Source organism: Aythya fuligula, chromosome 2 (assembly GCF_009819795.1).
Source record: "Aythya fuligula isolate bAytFul2 chromosome 2, bAytFul2.pri, whole genome shotgun sequence".
NCBI lineage: Eukaryota > Metazoa > Chordata > Aves > Anseriformes > Anatidae > Aythya > Aythya fuligula.
In genome coordinates this window covers 54,030,020-54,051,614 of record NC_045560.1, presented here as the reverse complement: position 1 = coordinate 54,051,614, position 21,595 = coordinate 54,030,020, and the positions used below count along the sequence as shown (strand labels likewise).

Genomic DNA, 21,595 nt, shown 5'->3' with positions numbered 1-21,595 from the left:
AATCTGAAGCTCCTACCTCAGTGGCTCAGGATGGCCAGAATCAGGTAAGCATACTATCCCCTTTCTTCTACTCTTTCTGGTTTGCATCATGTCTTGTTTGCTGTCAGTGTCATGCTACCAACTCTGAAGATACATTTAAGCTGACTCAGTACTGCTGTTCACTTACCTATCTTTGAGTTGGGGCATTTGGTGTGGTGAGAGGTGTGTGTTGGTGCAAGTAGAAAGGTGTCAGGAAGGAGACAGTGATGTTGGTATTTAAATGAAAACACTTTTCAGTCCACTGATAATTATATATTTATGTCAGACACTAGTATTGTTAGGATTGTTTTCATGTATGTGCTTTCGGGGGCGGATTTTTTTTTTTTTTTAAGCCAACAGTCTGTGTGAAACAAGTAAGCTTCAGTTACTTTTAGTGGCTAAGTGACACTCAACTGAATAGCAAATGGCTGTTTTCATTTCTGAAACTTTACACAAATCACAGACCTGCAACGTAAACAAACCATACTAAGTCTGGTTCCAACCATCCAACCATCACTTAATTAGGCTATAACTTGCAGAATTGCTGATGAACTAAATTGAGTCTAACTGCAATGGACAAAGAGTTTTACCATTCTGCTTTCCCTTCTCCATCTGTGACAAAGATAACTAGAAAACTTACAAACTGATCACTGTAATGATATTCCTAAAACATTCAGTTACAAGAGACTCAGGTTCAACTTACTTTGCAGAAAGGCCATCTTTCATCCATCTTGACGTCCATAAGAAAGAAATGAGAAAAAAATAAAAGAAAAAAAAATGGAGAAATAAAATGACACTTCCGTTAGTTTTTGTTGTGTGGGTTTTTTTTGTTTGTTTGTAGATAATAATACAAATAACGCATTAGAAATAGTACTTGTCTTGCTTACTTTCTGTCTTGTGGATCCAAGGCACAGAAAATAACAGTGTTGGCTGGATAATGTCGCCGAAAGAAGAGTCTGAAGAGGAGGAAATAAAATATTTTAGAAATAGTTAAGATGTTTAAAATTTAAAACAATAAACAGATCTGAAAAATCAACCACATTTAGTCTATATTTAATAATGGCAATATATAGCTTTTATTATCTCTGAGTCACAGTTTTAAAGCCATATGAGTCATAGAATGGTTTCCTTTGGAAGGGACCTTAAACATCATCTAATTTCAATCCCACTGCCATGGGCAGGGACACTTCCCACTAAATCAGGTTGCCCAAAGCCCCATTCAACCTGGCCTTCAACACTTAGAGGGATGGGGCATCCACAACTTTTCTCAGCAACCTGTTCCAGTGCCTCACAACCCTCATTAGGAAGAATTTCTCCCTAATATCTCATCTAAGTCTGCCATTTTTTAGTTTAAAGCTTTTACCTATTTCCCTATCACTACATTCCTTGGTAAAGAGTCCCTCTCCATGAACTGCTCCAACTAAATCAATCCATATTTAAAAGAGTAACTTTAAGTTTTGGACCATAACAAATCCGACCCTTAAGCAAAGAAAAAGAACTAGAAGTATGATTTTTTTTTAACCGCTTATATATTGTATCAGCGGGAAATACAGAGTCTTGGAACTTGTGAATTATTTGATTATATTAAGATTCTAAATATAAGGATTCCTAGGTTTTATGATTTAAGGTTTTGTCTTTGATCTGCTACAAATGGTTTTAGAACCCATGGAACTAGGAAGTCTCGCCTTTTTTTTTTAACCCATAATAATTTCCTGTCATCCCTCCACTATAATGATCAGTTTTCAAATTGAGATACTTTTTAGTAGCCCTAATAGCATGCAGTACAGAGTGAATATAAATTATTTTTTTATCATAGTAGTTCACATGTACTAGGCTATCCAAAGCGCTATTTCAAATACTGGCAATACACAGTGTCTGCTCAGTCCAGCTCTGTTCAGTTATACTGGTGAAGGATACTGTGAAGATAAATTACTTCACTGAATAGACTGAGTATCAAATGCTCCAAAGGCATTACTTTCCCTTTTTCTATAAAATAACTACAATGAAAAAAATGCCATGGCAAAGTAACCTTCCAGAGACAGAAACTGCCATGTGGAAGAAATGCCTACATCTTAAAATATTCATCCTCCAGTACTGCAGGCTTCTGGCAACCTCGAGGGATAGCAAACATTGTTGTTCTTTATGCAATCTTAATATATGATTTAGTCTTTAATGATACTCCGTAGTCTCCTAATCTATGATTAGTCTCTGAAACAGAGACTGCAGAAAATAACTAGAAAAACAAGTGACATTTGTTGGAGACACGGACAGATACTCTCTCCCCATTCTTCTTTTGCTTACTTTCTTTGATTATCTGTCAGTGTGATTCCCTGTGCAGACACCTTGAAATGGACAACAGTTGAGATGGGAGAAGGATCTTGCATCAGCGTCAAACTCAAGGCTTTCTGTACTGCCTGATAGCCTGTGAGGGACTCCATCTCCACCGAATTCAGATACCAAACATTACACGCTGTAATGAAAGATGGGAAAGACTTTGGGAAGTCATTACATCAAAGAAAGCAGACAGGAATTTTCTGAACACCACCAAATAAAATGGAAAATTTCCACCTTTACAAAGTGAACACAGAAGATTGACAAAAAAACAACAAATCTATTTGTACTTCACCATGTCTCACTGTTGCTTCATAGTTTAAGATGATAATTCTGGAGTTCATTTTTGGAGTCTTTTACTGCCCCATTGTTCTTAATTCAGTTACAACAGCCAATGAGAAAATATATATTTTCTTCAGTATAAATCGATACATTTCACACTTTCAAATTGTGCTTGTTACCTTCAAAGAAAACCAGTCACTTGTTTAGCAAGACAGTAACAGTCTTCTCCCCTCACAGAACTGAGGATTGCTGCAAAATTCATCTCAATAATTCCATAGTGCTTTGTATGTTCAGTAATTTTAGGGCAAACAAAGCAACTTCCAAATTGAATTAACTACTCAATATATTAGGTTGATTCTTTACCTCTGCATGCATTTATTTTAGGAGCCCTTTTCTTCTCCTACAGATATTAGTATCTTCTGGTATATCTCTATAAAAACTAGCTCACTGGTTTCTAAAGCTACCAAACAGTTAATTTATTTTTTAATCTGGCCTCAAAACAAATCTGCAGTGACCAATAGGGCAGTAAATATTAATATTATGTGGCATTATATAATAGTACTATAATACTGTATCACAATATACAGTATTATACAGTAAAAATGACATACAATATTATATAGTATTAATTATGAAGGTTGTATAGTATTAAAAGAAGTATTTGCATGATTAATTACTTCCAACTTGTGTGAAGTCGAAGTTACAAGCAGATTAATAACATTTTTGAAATTGAAAAGTTCTCTTAGTCTTATTCTACAACACTAGAAATAATTAAACACTTACGTAACTGAACACTGATACCAACAGACTTTGTGTTTTGGTTAAAACATCTGTGTAAAGAAAGAATTTACAACTCTGGCAGCAGGTGTGTGCAAATTACTATGCTATTATTCGATTAATTATCAGTTTAGCCTGGCTTGCCAACCTTACTGTGAAAGCAAAGATTAAATGAAAAAGTTCCTCTTTTCATATGGCTATTCTGTAATTTGATTAAAGCCTTTTCTTATTACTATCTACATGAAATACACAGCTGGACACCGACACTTTCAAAACAGTTAGGTAATCATCAATTTGCAGACTGCATAAGTGTAAGTTTGATTCCAGCATGGCTATTAGCCCAGTAACTTCAAGCTCTGGAGGTTGTCAGTGAAAGAAGGGATCCAGAGATTTGATTTATTTGATTTGTAAGTGAAAGGATTTGGAAATGTATTTGTGCATTGGCGTGCTAGTTTCAATAGCTTTGTCTGAATCAATCACTATACACTTCATACAGAGAGGCCTTCTTCACTAAATTGCATACTGCCATGTCTACCCAAACTTGTGAATAACATTCCAAACCATAAATTTTCTTATTCTCACATCATTACTGTGTACGTTTAGTACAGACCTAAAAAGCTCTTCATTAAAGCTCTGAGCTTTTTCCACCAAAGGAAGCTTGCCTTGTTCCCCAGCCACGTTCCTCACCCCTTTTGAGGCTCATATAAAGGGTTTCACTTCCTTTGCAACAGCCATTTCACTGCTGTCAAGAGACCTTCTACATGACCTAGCCAACCTTGCTGTCTAGATTGCCATCAGTGTGATAGCTCAAAAGCAGTCAATAAATACAGTAGATTCCTTTACTAGCATAGCACAACAATAGTAAATTGTATCTTTTTCTAAAGTTCTGGAAAGTGCAAAAATGTCAGATTAAAAAGTAGAGTACAGAAAATGAAAGATGGTGAGAAAGGCTAAATATTTCTCACTTCAGAACATCATGTACAGCCTGATCTAGACAGTTGATGGGTTATCAAATGACAGCAATCCCACAGAAACTGTATTCAAAGCTAGAATGAAAGGAAGATGTTTGTATCTTTCCTGTAAAATTGCTGCTCTTATCTTTCACGGGTGGCATTTGTAGTCATGTCTGTGCTAGCACTGATAGCTATGCAATATGGCCAGCTTGAGTATCCTGTGCTACTTTTATACTGGGAATGTGCTTTGTCCAGAACACTAAATCCCTTCACTCTACTAGTGGAAACAGATATGAAGAATTTGGACTTATCTGAGGCACAAAATTTGGCTATCAAACAGGAAAGTTAATAAAACAAGGTCTGTTCTGGGGAAAAGCCACTTATCTGTATAGTTGTCACTCTCTGGGATTTGTAGGTTAGCTTCTGCATTTAGATAACGATTGGAAATGGCTATTAGGTTTTTCAGGCAGCTATATAAATCATCATTCTAGGAAAAACATCTTTTTTTGCTTGTGCAGTGAGAAAAAGGTGAGGTGGATAATGGTATGGAAATGTTTGGCAGGGAAAAACTGCATCTTATTTGACTAAACTACAGGTGCCCACACAAGCTTATATGTTTGGACAAGAAATAGTTTACATGTCTCAGTGAGGAACTCGACAACTGGAAAGCTGTTGACTGGATAGGGGTCTCTGAAACACAGAAAATCAGTGGGAAATAATGTGTCAAGGTAAAAGACTGACAGTATCTCCTACCTATTTTACCTAATCATGTTCCAACTCCTTGTTTAAAAACAAAACCAACAAGACAAAAAAAAAAATATATATATATATATATACACTAAAAAATATATATTCCCAAATGATCCATGATGTGACAATCCCCATAAGGAGTTACCTGAATACTGCCCCAAATGGTGTAAGAATTATTTCTTTTTCTTTTTATTTGAAAAGCCTTGCCAAATAGAAACCAGCATTTCTAAAAGGATAACTTGTGCCCATTTTGCTGAGTTTTCAAGAGGGTAAGTCTTTTAATTCATTTTCCTTGGCTTTTACACTGTTGGCTACAACAAACACCATCAGCACTGTTAGACGGAAAGGCCAACAGGTGCTCATTCCTGGCATGGCATCACTAAGGCCAGCCATTGCCTCAAATGCTTGATTAGAGCATTTGAAGTGATACTGCAAATTTTTAAGTCAAATTGCTGAATAAGCAAAGAGCAACACGCACACTCTCTAGAACTGCTCAGCTTGGCAAGTGCCCCATGCAGAAGCACCCCAAAATAGGTTAGGGCAATGAGGCAGCATTCTGATAAAGACACGCCTGGCTGCTACATTTTTGATTGTGGCTCCACTTGTAGGCTAAACTCAAGGAAGAGTGTCAAACATAGTGTATTCGCCTGCTGTAATGGGACTAGATCATAGAATCATAGAATCATTAAGGTTAGAAGAGACCTTCAAGATCATCTGGTCCAACCATCACCCTACTACCAATACCACCCACTAAACCATGTCCCCTAGTGCCATGTCCCCAGCATCACATCATTTGGTGGAAACTTTTTCAGGGCTCTTCTGTTATATCAATAAAAGCATAGCAATACAACTTAATTTGCAGAACAGATACTGCAGTATGCATAAGAATCCATAAAACAGCATCCAGTGGAAAAGGTACTGGATATTTCCTAACAGCACGCATCATCAAGCACATGGTAATGTTTTTGGTTTTTCTGTTTGTTTGTTTCAGATTTATTGGTGGATAAGCATTTTTCAGTAGTGTTTTTTACTTCTAACTTTAACCCTACTCTAACCCTACTGAACACTTTCATTTGTTGCCATTTGCAGACCTCATAGTTCACGAACTTTTACAGAACGCAGGTTGAAAAAATCTTCTCGAAGTTTATCACTATGAAATTAATGTCACTGCTTCCAAATTGCTGTGCTGGAACGAACCCAAGAGTACCTCAAGTTGTCATGGGACACGCAATGGGAAAGCAGATACAAGGTTGCACAACTGAGAAGGTAGTTGCAGAAAAGAGAAGGAACTTTGTACATATCCTCACAGTGCCCTTTACACTTCTGCACAGAACACTAAATATAACTGTTCTCTTTAATCATCCTTCAGTCCAGTCTTAGCATCAGTTTTTCCCAGCCTGTAAAATATAACACTTAGTGACAGTCAAATGCAAGGAGAAAGTTTACCAACCTGCACCCTGTTTGAGAAGTTCTGTTGCTGAGTTTGCAGCAGTCTGTGGAGAAGTTTCTGCTATCTCTTCCAATGGATCTGAGAACAGAAAACACTATCCATGTTTGCACTTGAATAGACAAGCAATGCACATGGTCAAGTATGAGTCTAGCTTTTGTAAATGTGATTTCATGTACTAGGTAAGTCTTGGCCAGAAACATTAAACAATCTTGTACCTGCATCTATAACCACACATGCCATGTGGCTTTGTTGTTGTTTTTCTTTGTTTGTTCATTGTTTTTGTTTTGTTTTGTTTTTGTGCTGCATCATTTTTTACCCCCAGTGCTGCAGGAGAGATGTTCAACATTTATTTTCTAATAGTCACAGACACAATTACATAGATATGCCAGAGGTACAGAAGTGCTACCACATTACAAAAAACTATTAAGAACTATATTGCCTCATAACAACCTTGAAGTTTTCAAAATAGTGAGATTTTAATTATGTAATTTGTATATTTCACAGTAATTCAGGTACACAGTTTGTTTCTGAGATTAAATAAATTAATTGTCTTTTGATTTGCAAGACAACAACATCATTCTTTTTTCTTCATTCTTATGTAGAACACAAATATCTAAACTGTAGAGGCAGCAGTAGAATACTTGCCTTTAAATCTTCTGTTAAAATTAGTGAGAAAACTGTACATCTGTATGCTATTTCAATTATATAAAAGTGTGTAAAATATCTCCCAGTGCTGTATTTAACATTACATATACTGACTTTGAATACATTCAAATGAGGAAGATATCCAGGACAAGGCAAAAGTTTCAGTTCTATACCTCTGCCAGAACAGTAAGAGCCAAGGAGGACAAGAACAAGCCTTACAGAGAGATCTCTGCACATACATACCACTGCACGCTTTTACACTAAAAGATTTCATTAATATATTTGCATGAGTCAATGCTGTGTTGGAGCACTGACATATGATCTTTAACAAAAGCTTGAAGAGTTCAACTGAAAAGAGCAAGGATGTTTCACATTTCAATAATACATCTGGTGTTAACTTCATGTGGGAAAATAGCAGACTGAATTATGGGGAAAGCATAGGTGTATTCTGCTGTGGTCTTAGAGTGGTTTATGAAATCATCATTACCAAAATTAGAATTATAGTCCCATGATACAATACAGGCTCCTTGATTATTTACTTAAACAATATTTGGACCTGGGTAAACTGCTACTTCCTTCCTGCCAGCATCATACACAGAACTTTGTCATTCACCTACTTGAGTTCCCTGAAGCCCTGGGTGGTAACCCCAAGCTGCATGAGTGATTACATCTAACCTCATAGAGGTGCAATTTTATATCTGAGAAATACATTTGTCTTCCTACATGATAGATTACTGTGCTAAATTCTGTGACTCTCGTATGACAATGATTACAAAATCATAGTACTAGTCTGCTCACAACTTTGAAGCAAAGCCTTGGCTGAGCATCTCTTCTGTACTATAATAAGCATACCTCTGTCTGGGATGAGGAGCTTACAGGGCAATGCCAGTGGAGTAATGGAATGCTGGTATACCAGAGCAGTCAAACTCCCTGTGGTCAGAAATTAACAAGATACACAAGATTAACTTGGTGGACAAAAATAACACTTAACAGTTATGCTGGCTTCCAAATATTTTATCGACCAAGCCCCCATCCCCCTTCACACACACATACACAAGTTTCCCTTAAAAATACTTTCTTGGCATCTAAGCCAAGATCTTTTTTGCTCAACTTAAGTGGATTTGTGTTCCCCAGCGCTGTCCCAGTTGTACGTACTTAACTAAAGTCATTAATCACAATTATACAGTCCCTTTCTTTGCTTAGATGTATTACTGAAATCCTAATCTAAATGTCTGCTTCAAATGGAAAAAGTGCAAAGATGATACAAACAATAACATATGGATGTCAGTAAATTCCTTTCAATGCTCTTAATTTCTGCTACGGTTTAATGTAGCAAACATAGTAAAACCTTGTGAAGAAAGTAAGAGCACAAGGGGTCAATGCTATGCAATGAAGAAGTGAAAGAGTGAGGAGCTCTACTTCTTAGCCACCCACCTTCTGTTGTCTAGTGCTTTGGCTACATGTGCCTCTATTGTATATTTATAAAGGTATAAAAGATTGCCTAGACAAAAGCTCCCCCACCCAATGCAACAATGATGTACATAATATTCTCTATTAAATTCTTTCTTTTAATTACTGCCGTAAACTTTGATATTTTTTAACCACTTTTACCATTCAGACTTAGCTTCAATTAAAATAACTGTTAGTCATCCTCATCATTAGCATGTAAGACCATATACCCTGACAAAATTCAATACATCTTTACTTCAAATAGAATTAGTCATTTTACACTTGCACGTTTTATGGTAGAAATTCCTTCACAAATATATTGGGTGTAAATGGTAAGGTTTGGTAGCAGAGGAGGGCACAAGGAGAGGCCTGAGCTGCCCCATGCCAGTTCCAGCTGGCTCCAATGGCCCCACAACAGGGCATGGATGAGTCCCTCAGACAACCTGTTGGCACCTCTGCAGAAATGTATTTAAGAAAGGGCAAAAAGAGCTGCAAAGAGGCAAGGAGAGAACAAAAGGAGTGCAATGCAGCAGAAGGAAGACCAAGGTCAGAGAAGGAAGAGAAGGTGCTGCTCCATATGCCTGATCTGACATCCACCACACTGCCACCCATGGATGACCCCACACCAGAGCAAGTGGGTATTTTCTGAAAGAACTGCAGCCTATGGAGAGCTCATATTGAAGCAGATTTTATTTTCCTGAAGGATGGCAGCCCATGAGAAGAACCCATGATCCAGCAGGTGAAAAGTGGGAAATGGCAGAAGTAGCAAAGAGGAATTGACCTATTGAGGTCAACTGAGTAGCAAAGAGGTACTGGCCAAATTCCAACCCCATCCCCTCCTGTTCCACCTGGGGTAGGATGGGAGTTGAGGAATGTGGGATGAAAAAGCGAAATTGAGTTTAGAAAGGGCAGAAGGAAAGGTGTTATTTCAATGTTTGTTTTTGTTTCTCACTACGTGAATGTACTGGCAATAAACTAAATCCATTTTCCCCAAGTCACACCTGTTTTCTCACTGTAGTAACTGGTAAGCAATCTTCCTGTCTTCATCTGGACACACGAGCTTTGTAATCCTATTTACCTCACCTGTCCAACTGAGGAGGAGGGATGAGTGAGCAGCTGGATTCTGCTGTTTACTATAATGCGTAATGAGCTTTTATTGTATTATATTACATAGGCTGAAATGCCATAATGCACTTTTTTCTATGTGAATGTCCCACTCTGTTGTCATTTTAGCTATACTGTATAAATATAGTACAGGTCAAAATAAGGCAAAGGTCCTGAATAAATAAGGCCCTCAAAATTCATCTAGCTAAGTATAGTGGGTTTACATGGCAAGGTTTTGGTAGCAGGGGGCTGTAGGTGCGACTTCTGTGAGAAGAATCCAGAAGCTGCCCCATGTGAGATAAGAGCCAGCTCCAGCCAGCTCCAAAGGGACCCACTGCTGCACAGAGCTGAGCCCATAAGCAATGTTGATTGTGCATCTGTGAGAGCATATTTAAGAAAGGAAGAAAAAGAAAAAAAAAGAAAAAAAAAAAGCTGCTGCACAACAGCAGCTGGAAGAGTAAGGCGTGAGAAACAGCCTTGCAGACCCCAGGGTCAGTGCAGAAGGAGGGCAGGAGGTGCTCCACGCACGCAGCAGAAGTTCCCCTGCAGCCTGTGGAGAGGACCATGGCAGAGCAGGCTGTCCCCCTGCAGCCCATGGTGTGCCACAGTGGAGCAAATTTCCACACTGCAGCCCGTGGAGAAAACCACAGTGGAGCAGGTGGATCTGACCTGAAGCAGGCTGCAGCCTGTGGAGAACGGAACTAGAACAGACACCGGGATGAACCTGCAGCCCATGAAGAGGGGACCACACAGGTGCAGGTGACCTGGCAGGAGCTGCTGCTCGTGGGGGACCCAGGTTGGAGCAGTTTGATCCTGACGGATGGACCCCATGGTATAGACCCATATTTGGAGCAGTTCTTGAAGAGCTGCTGCCTGTGGGCAGCCCCCGCAGGATTGGTTCAGGGAGGACTGCATGCCGTGCGAGGGATCCCACATTAGAGCAGGGGCAGAGTGACCGTGAAGGAGCAGCAGAGGCAAAGTGCTATAGACTGACCACAACACCCATTCCCGTGTTTCCCTGTGCTACTCAGGGTGAGGAGGTGGAAGAGGTTGGAGGAGGGGAGAAGGCGTTTTTGGTTTCTTTGTTTCTTCACGTCTCTAGCCTGTTAGTAATAGACAATAAATTTGACTAATCCCCCTAATGTTGAGTCTGTTTTGTCTGTGACAATAATTGTTAAGTAATCTCCTTACCCTTATCTCAACCCTTGAGCCCTTTTCATCGTATTTTCTCCCCTTTCCCTTTGAGGATGGGGAGTGGAGCAGCTGTTTTACTCTGCTGCACACCTGAGTAAAACCACCACACAAAGCTATCTGCAGCAATGTTGGTAGTGGTTGATAAGCGTGACAGCTGGAAGCTTGAAGTGCCAGAGTGTCCTGCACATATTCTTAAGGTAAATGTGTACAAGGCTGCTACTACAACAACCCTGGAATGGATTCCTACAGAAATCTTCAAGACTTGAGCAAAGTATTCTCTCATCTCCACTCCACTGAAGTCTGTAAAACATCTCTGTCAAACACAAACTATTTCCAATTTCTGTGTCCCTGTGATGCACAGTACTTACCAAAGTATGGTTCATTTGGGCATCCTTTCAAGCGCACCCCCTTCTGAGTGCATTCAATCAGAAAATGCCTTACAAGCTCATTCGACAAATCTCCAACTGTGTTAAAAAAGAACGAGAAAGGGCATGAAGAGAAGCAAGGAACAGAGTAGTCTCACAAATTAGCAGGTCTTTATGAAGCAGTTTTCCACATTAACACCAAATGTTTTATACAAAGCATGCCAAACACATTAGAGCTGCTCTGCTGCAAGATTACAAGATGTAGTAAAAAGAGAATTCTGGGGAAAAAAAAATCAAACAAGCAGATAGCTCACTTTAGATATTCAGTGGAAAATCTTCTAGTATTATTATGGACTGACATCCAAATATGCACTGGTATCCCAGCTACAGAGAGGAATATGAATTTGGAAAACTAATGGCTAGAAATTCTGGTGTACTTGCGAATTAGAAGAACTTGTATCCAATGTGACAAGGGAGTAAAAGTATGACAAAATACTCACATTTCTAGTGACAGGACTGAAAATTTCTCACAGAACTTTCCAGATCAAAACAATAGAAGATTTAGCTGTACATGCATAATGCCAAGTCTCTCAATGAATTTTTAAGTTTTAAAATGTTTTGAGTTTTACTCCAAGCCTTTGCTCCTAAGGCAACTACATGAATTATGGCAATTATATGAAATACTCAGGTTTTTGTATCTCATTAAAATACAGTTTTTATGTCCCAAGGCTCTAAGACAAATCTTGAAATTGTAACTGGGATATAATGAAGAGATTTAAAGAATAAAAATTCCCTTGAGATTTACCATTCTTTTAAACATATACATTAATTTGCATACATATAATTAAGACAACTTCACTATTTCTTGAAGGACTAGTTCATGGTATTTCACACCTGCCTACAAACTGGAGCTCTTTCCAAGCAATGAAAGGGTTAGTTTATAGCAATAGAGCAAAGCTGCCAAATCATTCAAACCTCAACAGAAGAGCTATGAATAAATGCTGCCTTTGAATCTGATTGTATCAGCCATCTGATTGTCCAGTGAACACATATCCTCAAAGGCTCACTTTCAGACTAATATAGATGAACACATTAATCTGGACAGCAGAAACCTATATGCAAGCAAGTACTGCAGAGTTCACCGTTTCAAACAGCTTACCACTTGCCATTATTTTCATACAATATTAAGAATAAACGAATATAAAAAGAGTAGTTAAGCAGTGGAATGGGTTGCCCAGGGTGGTGGTGGCATCACCATTCCTAGGGGTGTTTGAGGAAAGGTTGGATGTGGTACATGATTTAGTGGGTAATATTGGTTGGTAGGGGGACAGTTGGACTAGTTGATCTTGGAGGTATTTTCCAAACTATGATTCTATGAGACTGAACAAATTCGTGCCCTCCAGGATGAAGCAGTAGGAATCGAAGCTAAATATCACTGAGGGTGAACTGGAAGAATACTAGAGTCTTGATTACAATTTTCTTTTGCTACCACTTACCTGTAGTACAACTAACATAAACTGGCTCTTAAACACTAGTAGAGCTTGAACTTTCATGTCTTCCTGGATTTCATTGATCTTATAAGAAGAGATTAATAAAAACACCTACAGCTATTCCATTTGCCTCCTTGCAGTTGCTATCACCAGTGCACCCCTACCGTCTACCTCAAATTAGACACTGCAGTGGTTCTGTTGATGTTGCTTGACAACAAAAAGAAGTATTATATGACAATTTTTATAAGAAATCTCAAGATAACATATGAAGTATAGAGAATTCAAAAATGTTATTGTAATACAAGTGGATTGCTGATGTTGCCACTTCTCTCTGAGTAAGCTTTAAATCTTAGCAAAAAGAAAAAAAGAAAGAGCAAAGCACACTTCCACACTAAGATTCAGTGCTTTCCTGTGATCTATGTTTGCTTATCCCCCCCCGGCAATGAAAATCACCCCAATTCCTCACCCCATTTCCTTTCTAGTAGCACCAATGAGCCAAGAACACTACAGATACTGCTTACTGGGATCCCATAGATTGATTTATGCTTTCTTTGTGTTCTTTTCATTTTAGCTTTCACAACTATCAGGCACAAGTTATATATGGAGGCAATAGAGCTGGGAGAATATACGTATTTCATCACTTCTTTTAAACAACTATCATCTTTCCTTAGGTAACCTCCTAAGATTTTTCTATAACATTGAACTGTCTCAAAACAAAATCCTGGGGTCAAAAATATTCAACATCCCAGCCAAGTGAAAGCTCTGCATGATCGTATGAGGATGAAACACAGACTTCTAATTTCTAGGGAGGACCCATTACAGAGATGACGGTTTTTGTGTCAGGTTGGTAAGGTATGATACATGTGCTGCCACAATATACATACATTCACAAGCCATGGTCAAACTGAAGAACAAACATCTTATCCAGTCCCATTCAATAAGATACTAGTGCCAGGAACTAAATGGAGCCTGTAATTCAAGTTGCACTTACTGTAAGTAGGAAGATTCCTACTGATTAACACACAGTAATACAGACTTTCTAACGTGTGGTTTGTTAAAGGACAGATAGAAGGCATACAGTACCTTTCTTATTTAACTGCAGAACAGAAGGAGGTGGTGTAGCAACTTTCATTGCTAGCCCATAGGCTCCCCGGAAAGAATGACTGTCTCGAACAATGAATGACCCAGGCTCCTTGTCCTTGAGAACAGCAATGGCTGTAAAGAATTTTAGAGAAGAGAGAAAAACATTTCCAAAACAATACACACACTCAAAAATTACAGGTGCAAATCTATAATTAAAAGGAGAGTAAAGAAAATAAGATCCTTTATATGTCTCCACTGCTGTAGAAGAGACTATAATTGAACGTATTTGGGGAGATCTGACTAAAAACATCTCATGTGAATTTCATGGATACTTATTTCAAAGTAAGCCTGAAATACAGATCCCTAGTGACTTTTTTTAACTGTGAAAGATGCAGGTTCTACCAGGGTTCATGCAATCAGTGCTTCCAGAAGAAAATGCTGAGTAGTGGTAAACTGCTGTTACATTGACAAGTCAACAGATTTCTACCACCCACTAGGCTACAACTGATTTTTACACAGTAGCTTAAGTTGATTTTTACACAGTAGCTTAAATCTGTGCCTCAGGTCAGTGCCTGCACACATGTAGTTGGGATCACTTGGAGCTGTGAATGATACAACAGAAATGATACAACAAAATTGAAGCTGGAATCTGAATAAACACCAAAGGTCTGTGCATGAGTTTTCATTTGCTACATGCTTTTCCATTTATCAAGAATACCGTGCAAACATTAGTTAACAACTACTGTTGCAGTACTGACCTAGGTAATCAAGTCTGATACTGATGATCATAAGCGATACTGATAGCCACATATGAACTTTCTGGCAATGCAAATGCAGCTTCAAGCTGACAGTGCTGATGTAAGCTCCAAATGAAATTTTAGGTGTAAGTTCATGGCAGACAACCCTCCCTTAAAAAAGTAAAACCAAATCAAACCAAAAAATAAATGCCACACACTAAACTAAAAAAAAAAATACCTGACACTTATACTTGGAAAATGTACTAAAAGGTGAAGAGATTAAATATGAGTTTTGTCCCTTTCTTTTTTTTTTTCTGATCTCAGTGACCATATCAAAGGAAATGCAGCAAAATAAGAGCAAAATGACAAAAACTACACCTCAAGTATGTGCATGTGCACACACAGCCCAGGCAAAGAAAATGTGGCCCTATTCCCAATTTTCCTGGCCCCATGTTGTTTCTTTTTAAGAAAAAAGGGCAAGCTGATTCCTGTTTACATATTGTCAAATTGTTAGAATCATGACAGAAAGCACAGCATTTTAATTCCCAGGCTGAACAGACAACAGTGTATTTCTTTTCTTATGTAGCTTCAATAGTCAGAGGCCATCGGTTCTCATCTATAAACAATGTTTCTGTCTCTGCAAAGTACTCTCACTCTATTATGTGTTTTAAAGCAAAACAGGATGAAAGTGGGTATTTGCTCTTCGAATGTCCAAACACTGAAACACTTTACATCTATAGTCTGTGATCTCTGCTTGAAGAATGATACAAAGTCTTCCTAGAAATCATTTGCAAGAAAACTGCTCTTGTTTGGCATAAGTCTGCTACAGACTAAAATCTAATAACCAAAAATCTTAACCTCACTTTTAAAAATGGATTTTAATTGGTAAAAGAGGCATACTACAAAGTTGGGAAGATAATTGTTTCCATTTGTTCAAGCAGCTAGGTTTAACATTCCTTTATGATCTAGTCTCCTCTTTAAATCCACATCAAGACAGGAAACTGTTTCTGCCCATTTGCAGAGCACTCAGTGCTCATTATGGGTGGGGAGCAGAAAATGGGAAGGAGAGTGAAATGAAACAAACAGTGAAACATGATCCAGAGGTGAATAAATAATCCATTTTCTATGACCTTTATCCTCCTAGGCTCCTATTTACCACCACATTATAAGGGGCATCCTCACAGTCTGAGAAAATATGAACTAGACAGACACAGCAATTCATCATCTGCCAATAGCTGAAAGCTATTTGGTTTTAGTTCCAAGTCTGATGATGTAAAATTCCTTCCCAATGCAGAACTGCTTTGACATTTTCCTTTTCAACAACTTCATTTTAAGAATCCCAGATTAAAATGCTTTCAATAGCTTACTAAATGCTATTCAGTATAGCCCAATATTACAGTACAGACACAAGGATGGTCAGTCAGACTGACTGCATTTACAAAGCATCCAAAATACTTTATTTACATATGGATGCAGGGTCAAAGTATAAGTTTCCATGTATTTTCATACATGGAAATGTTTTCATGTATTTTCATACATGAAACAAAAACTTTCCCCTCTCATTCAGTAATATATCTACATATAGATGTATCTATATTGTACATCATAAAGATGTTATTCCATAGGAGTGTTATTTTGTGATCTTTAAGAAATAATGTATGTCACTTGCAGCTGGAAGTGAAATTTAGGCTACAGAACAACTGGTAGACAAGGACTGCTCTCAACCTATCTACACAGGGCAACACACATGGCTGAAATTATGCCAGAACATCACATTTGTACTCAAACGGTTTCTGAGAGCAGCAGTTGTTTGTTATTGAATCATACATGCTTGCTACTCCAAACTCTGGAGGGCTAAATAGTTTTGCCAGGCACGCTGGTGAAGACTCACCATAATATTAGATTGTATTAATAGAGCATATTCTGCTCAGATTTTCTTTCAGCATACCTTAAAACAACTTCCATCGTTGTGAGAAGGCAACAGACAAATTAGTTTCTCAGTAAAGCACTTTTGCAGAAGCTACCACAGGAATACTCAAATTACTATGTAGTTATTCAAGTTAGGATAATAATTTGTCTGAAATATTTGAATGCCCTCCACTCTCAAACTCTGCCTTTGGACAAAATAAATTGAAGTTGTCTTCAGCCCTTATAGATTTTGTATTTCTTTCCGTAATTATTTTAGATGTCTGGTAGTCATAAAAAAAAAAATAAGACACATTCACCAACTAGCCTTTCTGCAAGCATATGCCTCAGAATATACATCAATTGTTATACCTTGTTCTCTTGAAATATCTGGTTTATACCAGAACTTGGATGTGTCCTGGACAAATTTCACAGTCACATGTTTATCCGTTGTGTTTTCTATAAAATAAAAGGGGAAAGAGAAGTTAAGAAATTTTCTAAATATAAAAGCATTTTTTGCCTTTCTTTTTAACTTCCAACCACATTAATAATTCTAAAAACTCATGATTAGAAGGACAACAGAGAGGAACTTTGAACTGTTTTAGAACCATATGTTAAGACTCCAAAAGCCCTCTTAAAGGTTAATTTTGCAAAACCTAAAGAATATGAAAAACTTTTACATTTATAAAGCTACACCAAACATAAAGTTTTTCAGTGGGACCCAGTGAATACATATCGATATTTGTAACTATTCTTGACATGAATATAGCAAAGATGCGCAAAGAAACCAGCCTTTATTAGGAGAGGTTGGACTGCATACTCCTTGTTTGTGGTTTCACAGCTCAAAAGGTGGGCTACCCCTGGCTGACAATTAAGGAAGGGCAGAAACAGTTCTGCAGCACTGTCCTCAGAATAATACATCTAAAACCAATGAAATGGTGCCTCTTATTGCAAGCATTCAAGTCCTTTCTGCCATTTTTATTCTGGTGGTTTTTTCCCCCTCCTCATTTTAAAAATCCCCTAAATGGGAGCTAAACTCATACAACTCAGAAGTATTTTGCATTTCTCTGATGCAGAACCTACCTGGCACGAGGGAAGTGCTTAAAATTTTTGAGAAATCTGGGAGGATGTTTGGGAATGGGATGCTGATTGTACTTCCACTGTGGGGGCTAGAGAAGCCACTTGAAGAAGGTGAGACAGAGGTGAAGGAACGGTCCTCTTCAGAGGACCTCTTTTTCTCTGGAAGAGGTGGTTGAGAATGTAGGTTCCCTCCAAGGTGCTGATGAACCGTATTGTTTTGACTATTGTGTCCAGAGGCCACTGTAAGAAAGTTTTGTGCCAAAAAGACATTGTCCTCTGCACTTGCCACTGATGAGCTCATGGTTTTAGGAGAGATGCTAGTGTTGGCTATGAAAGTAGCTTGTTTCTCCTCTGGAGGGGAGCTACAGACCATGTTGCCCCCACTGTAGTTCCGGTAGGCCCGGGCACTGCAACTGTTAGCAGGTTCTTGCTGCTGCTCCACTGGCGATTTCTCCAGGCTGCTCCGGGTGACAGCTTGCAGTCCTGGGGTTTGGAAATGAGACAAGAGAGAACCATCTTGCACAGGGTGTGAAAATTCCGAAGGCACAAGGTAACTTCGTGTTGGCCTGTTATTTCCCATTGAAAGCTGGAGCGATGGGGAAGATTTAGGGCTGCTTTCAAGCCAATGACATTCTTTTGTAGGAGAGCTGTCAAAAAAAAAAAAAAATCGAACACAAAAATAACAAAACAGCCAAATAATTTTCCTAAGAAGTCACTACACAGTCCATACTGTGGTCATCATTGAAAGCAATCACTTGCTCACTGAGGTACACTTTGACAAAAAGAAAGATTTGGCAATACAGCTGGAACAAGGGACTTCAGCCCCACCCTGATCATTCATTTCTTCAATGTAGTTCATTAATTTCTGCCTTATCTCACCCTCCATCCAGCAATGCTGATGACACCATATCTGCGCTTGTACTGTAAGTCAGGCCACCAAATTCAGCACTGTTATAAACACTCCTGCCTCCTAACTGAGAGAGTTACTTTTAATATGAATTGATTCAGTGAGACTGTGTACAACATTGCTTCACAGACAGAGGTCCTGGAGAACCTCCATATGGTGACTTACAGCACTGGCTGAAAAAGAGCAGTAGGAGGCTGTTAAGCCAAGGCTGTCATCAAAGGCAATGACAAAAGTTTATGGAACAAAACTGACACTACCACAACAGATCTTACATGCAGAGTCTCTTATGTTTATTTTAAAAAAGGGGGGAGAAAGGGAAAGGGGAAAGAGGGAAGAGAAAAAGGGGAAAAGGGAAAGAATGCAAGACAAGAGCTAAGGACAGAGTTGTTCACCATCACACAGTAAGTGAATAAGCATGGTAAGAACACATTCCACAAGACCCAACTGTTAGATCAGGCCCCTTTCTAATAAAATTTATCTTGCAAGCAGAAGAGAAACAGGTCCAGTGGTTAATTTTTGCATATGGAAACAACAAACATAAAACAATACAGAGAACGAGAAACACTTTTCCAAGCTTCTGTTTGATTGATGAACTTAAATGTTAAGTATTTATATATTTATTATTTATATAGACAATAGTAAACATTATATTATTCTACTGGATAAGAGTTCCACCTGCCCAAGTGAAGGATAACAAATATCCTTCTAAACACCACAGACTATGCTTCTGACAAAACCATCTGATGAAAGTTTAAATTGGCTTCTTTCTTCTGAAAGTGAGATGCCCCTTTAATTTTGGCTGAAAAACATTATCAGCAATATCATATGTAAAGAGAGAACAAACCCATTTTGAGATAGAAAGTGAAAAGAACTGGCATAAAAATTATAAAAAATAAAAAAATATTTAAAAAATTATAAAGAAAGTTTTAATTAAAAGTGAACTGTGGAAATGGATACCAGTAGATTTGAACGGATCCAAGTAGGAGGACCATCAAAAAATGGAAGGGAAGCAAAGGGCGGAAAGGAACCATTCCAAAAGAAAGAAAAAAAAACACAAGCTGTAGTTATCAGCTAGATGAAATGAAAAGCAACAGGAAAAATAAAACGCCTAAAAAGAAGGGAACAAAAAATTCTAGATAAAGTTTAAGGAAGGAATGCAAACTTGATAATGACTGCATTGCCTGATAAGCTTGTAATTCATATCCACTTATAATTAAATGTCAAATTGGCTTCTCCTCAGAAAATACTAACATACTTGATACAGAGCAAAAGAGAAACAAGCTACTGGCATGTAAGGAACTCAGGTAGCTATTGTTTGACATTAGTCAGGCAAATCTGGTGAAGCCTTAGGCCGCAGTACGAGCTCCCATAACCTGAACCTGTTACGTAGTGGTGATTGAGCAACATTTTGTGTGGTTGGGGGGTGGGGATGTGCTGACCAAGGACATAGCAGAACGAGAGCGTGCCCCAGGAGATAAGAGAAGATATTATGCTCTGCAACAAAGAATTGCCAGTCTGAAGTAACATAATGTATATGTGTGAAGAACTGATTGGACCATAGTGGACAAAATTAAGATTGTATGGGTGTAAGAATCCAAGTAAAGTCTTGAGTGGGGTCCCTCCTTGGAGGAACCCAGCTCAAGCTGATAAATGTGTACCATTAAATTCTCACTACTTTAAATATGAATCAACACTTTGAGTGAGTTCTGGATGCCAGGTGCAACCCACTTTGCTAGGGGAAACAACAGGATCCCCTAACAAGATTATTATGATTCACAGTCGTAATTACAACAGGAAACTTCTTTCACAGTCCAAGTACTGACTCAAAATGAAATTAATTAGATAGGAAAACATATAGAAATCAACACACTTAAGTCCTTACTGAGAGTTTGACACATCAACCAACAGCATTCCAAGTACTTACTTACTGTGAAAAAGGAACCAATTATCCATGAAAAGGTCAGTTAGCCACAAAAGAATGTTGTTGCAGAGTGATAGAGAAGGAAACATTATCAGCTGTAATAAAACACCCCTTCTAATAAGTAAATAGAAGTAATTGTTCATGACTGACCACTGATAGTCCCTATTCATTTTTGTATTCCTAGATTTTCTTTAAAACCACATGTGCCTCTCAGACATATAAAAAACATCTGTGGATGTGTTAACTTCCAGATGGTGGGCAACAACATAATCACATATCACAACCAAACTCAAAAGTTCTTGTAAAAATGCTCTGCAATGAACAAGCAAGCATAACATCTTCGCTGGCAATCACAATAATGAGAACTAAACGATCAGGTCAGAGAATCTTTTCCTACCTTTCTCCCACCGGGATAGAACTGTTACTTGAAGCAGTACATGAAGATGCTAAACACCGCTGAAAGGAAGGATCCATCTGCATGTTGGACCTCATCAAAGCAGGGTTGGCACCCATGGTGCTGTCAGACATTATCATAGAGTGGTTAAGGGCTTCTTTGTAACTTTGAGATTCTGCAAGAAAGGAAACAAAATACAAGACAAATTGAAAAACAACTCACATTTTTACAGGCCTTGTACTGCCTGAAAGTGTTTATAAAATGACCAATTTTGCTTTTAATAAAACTATTTTTTACGTTTTAAACAGTAACATTTTATTTCACAACACTGATTGCTGAAAACATCCAGCAGGAGAACAAATGGCAGAGGCAAGTTGTTCTGCATTCCACAGCCCAGTGTTAAGACAGAAATGTCTGTTCACGTTTCCTACCTAACTATATACAGCATGCACTTTAACAGCGAAGTGATAAAAAAACTGGAGGGTTATTTCAGCCCAACCTTCAGCCCACTGCTGAATGGGGCAGGGCACTCAGTGGCAAATGACAGGAAAGGTCAAGGTACTCAATGTCTTCTTCACCCCAGTCTTTCCCAGTAAGCCCAGCCTTCGGGAATCTCAAGTCCCTGAAATATAGAGAAAGTCTGGATCAAGGAAGACTGACTTGGATAAGAAGGACCAAGCAAGGGAGCATTTAACAAACTGGATATATGCAAGCCCACTGGGGCCTGATGGTAGTTCCCTCTAGAGCTGAGGGAGAAGGC

The 21,595-nt window shown here is 38.4% G+C and overlaps 1 protein-coding gene across 5 annotated transcripts in view; it reads right to left on the bottom strand.

The window, feature by feature from the left end:
- TNS3 (tensin 3) overlaps positions 1-21,595 on the bottom strand; it is a 246,082-nt gene that overhangs the window by 4,270 nt on the left and 220,217 nt on the right. For all 5 annotated transcript variants that reach the window (XM_032182218.1, XM_032182221.1, XM_032182222.1 and 2 more), the window contains 10 exons: positions 20,839-21,010; positions 17,617-18,260; positions 16,906-16,992; positions 13,892-14,023; positions 11,322-11,417; positions 8,059-8,136; positions 6,562-6,639; positions 2,320-2,488; positions 906-974; positions 722-748 (listed from right to left, as the gene is read on the bottom strand). In XM_032182218.1, the coding sequence (XP_032038109.1) occupies positions 722-748; positions 906-974; positions 2,320-2,488; positions 6,562-6,639; positions 8,059-8,136; positions 11,322-11,417; positions 13,892-14,023; positions 16,906-16,992; positions 17,617-18,260; positions 20,839-21,010 (1,552 nt within the window). The remainder of the gene's footprint in view (positions 1-721; positions 749-905; positions 975-2,319; positions 2,489-6,561; positions 6,640-8,058; positions 8,137-11,321; positions 11,418-13,891; positions 14,024-16,905; positions 16,993-17,616; positions 18,261-20,838; positions 21,011-21,595) is intronic.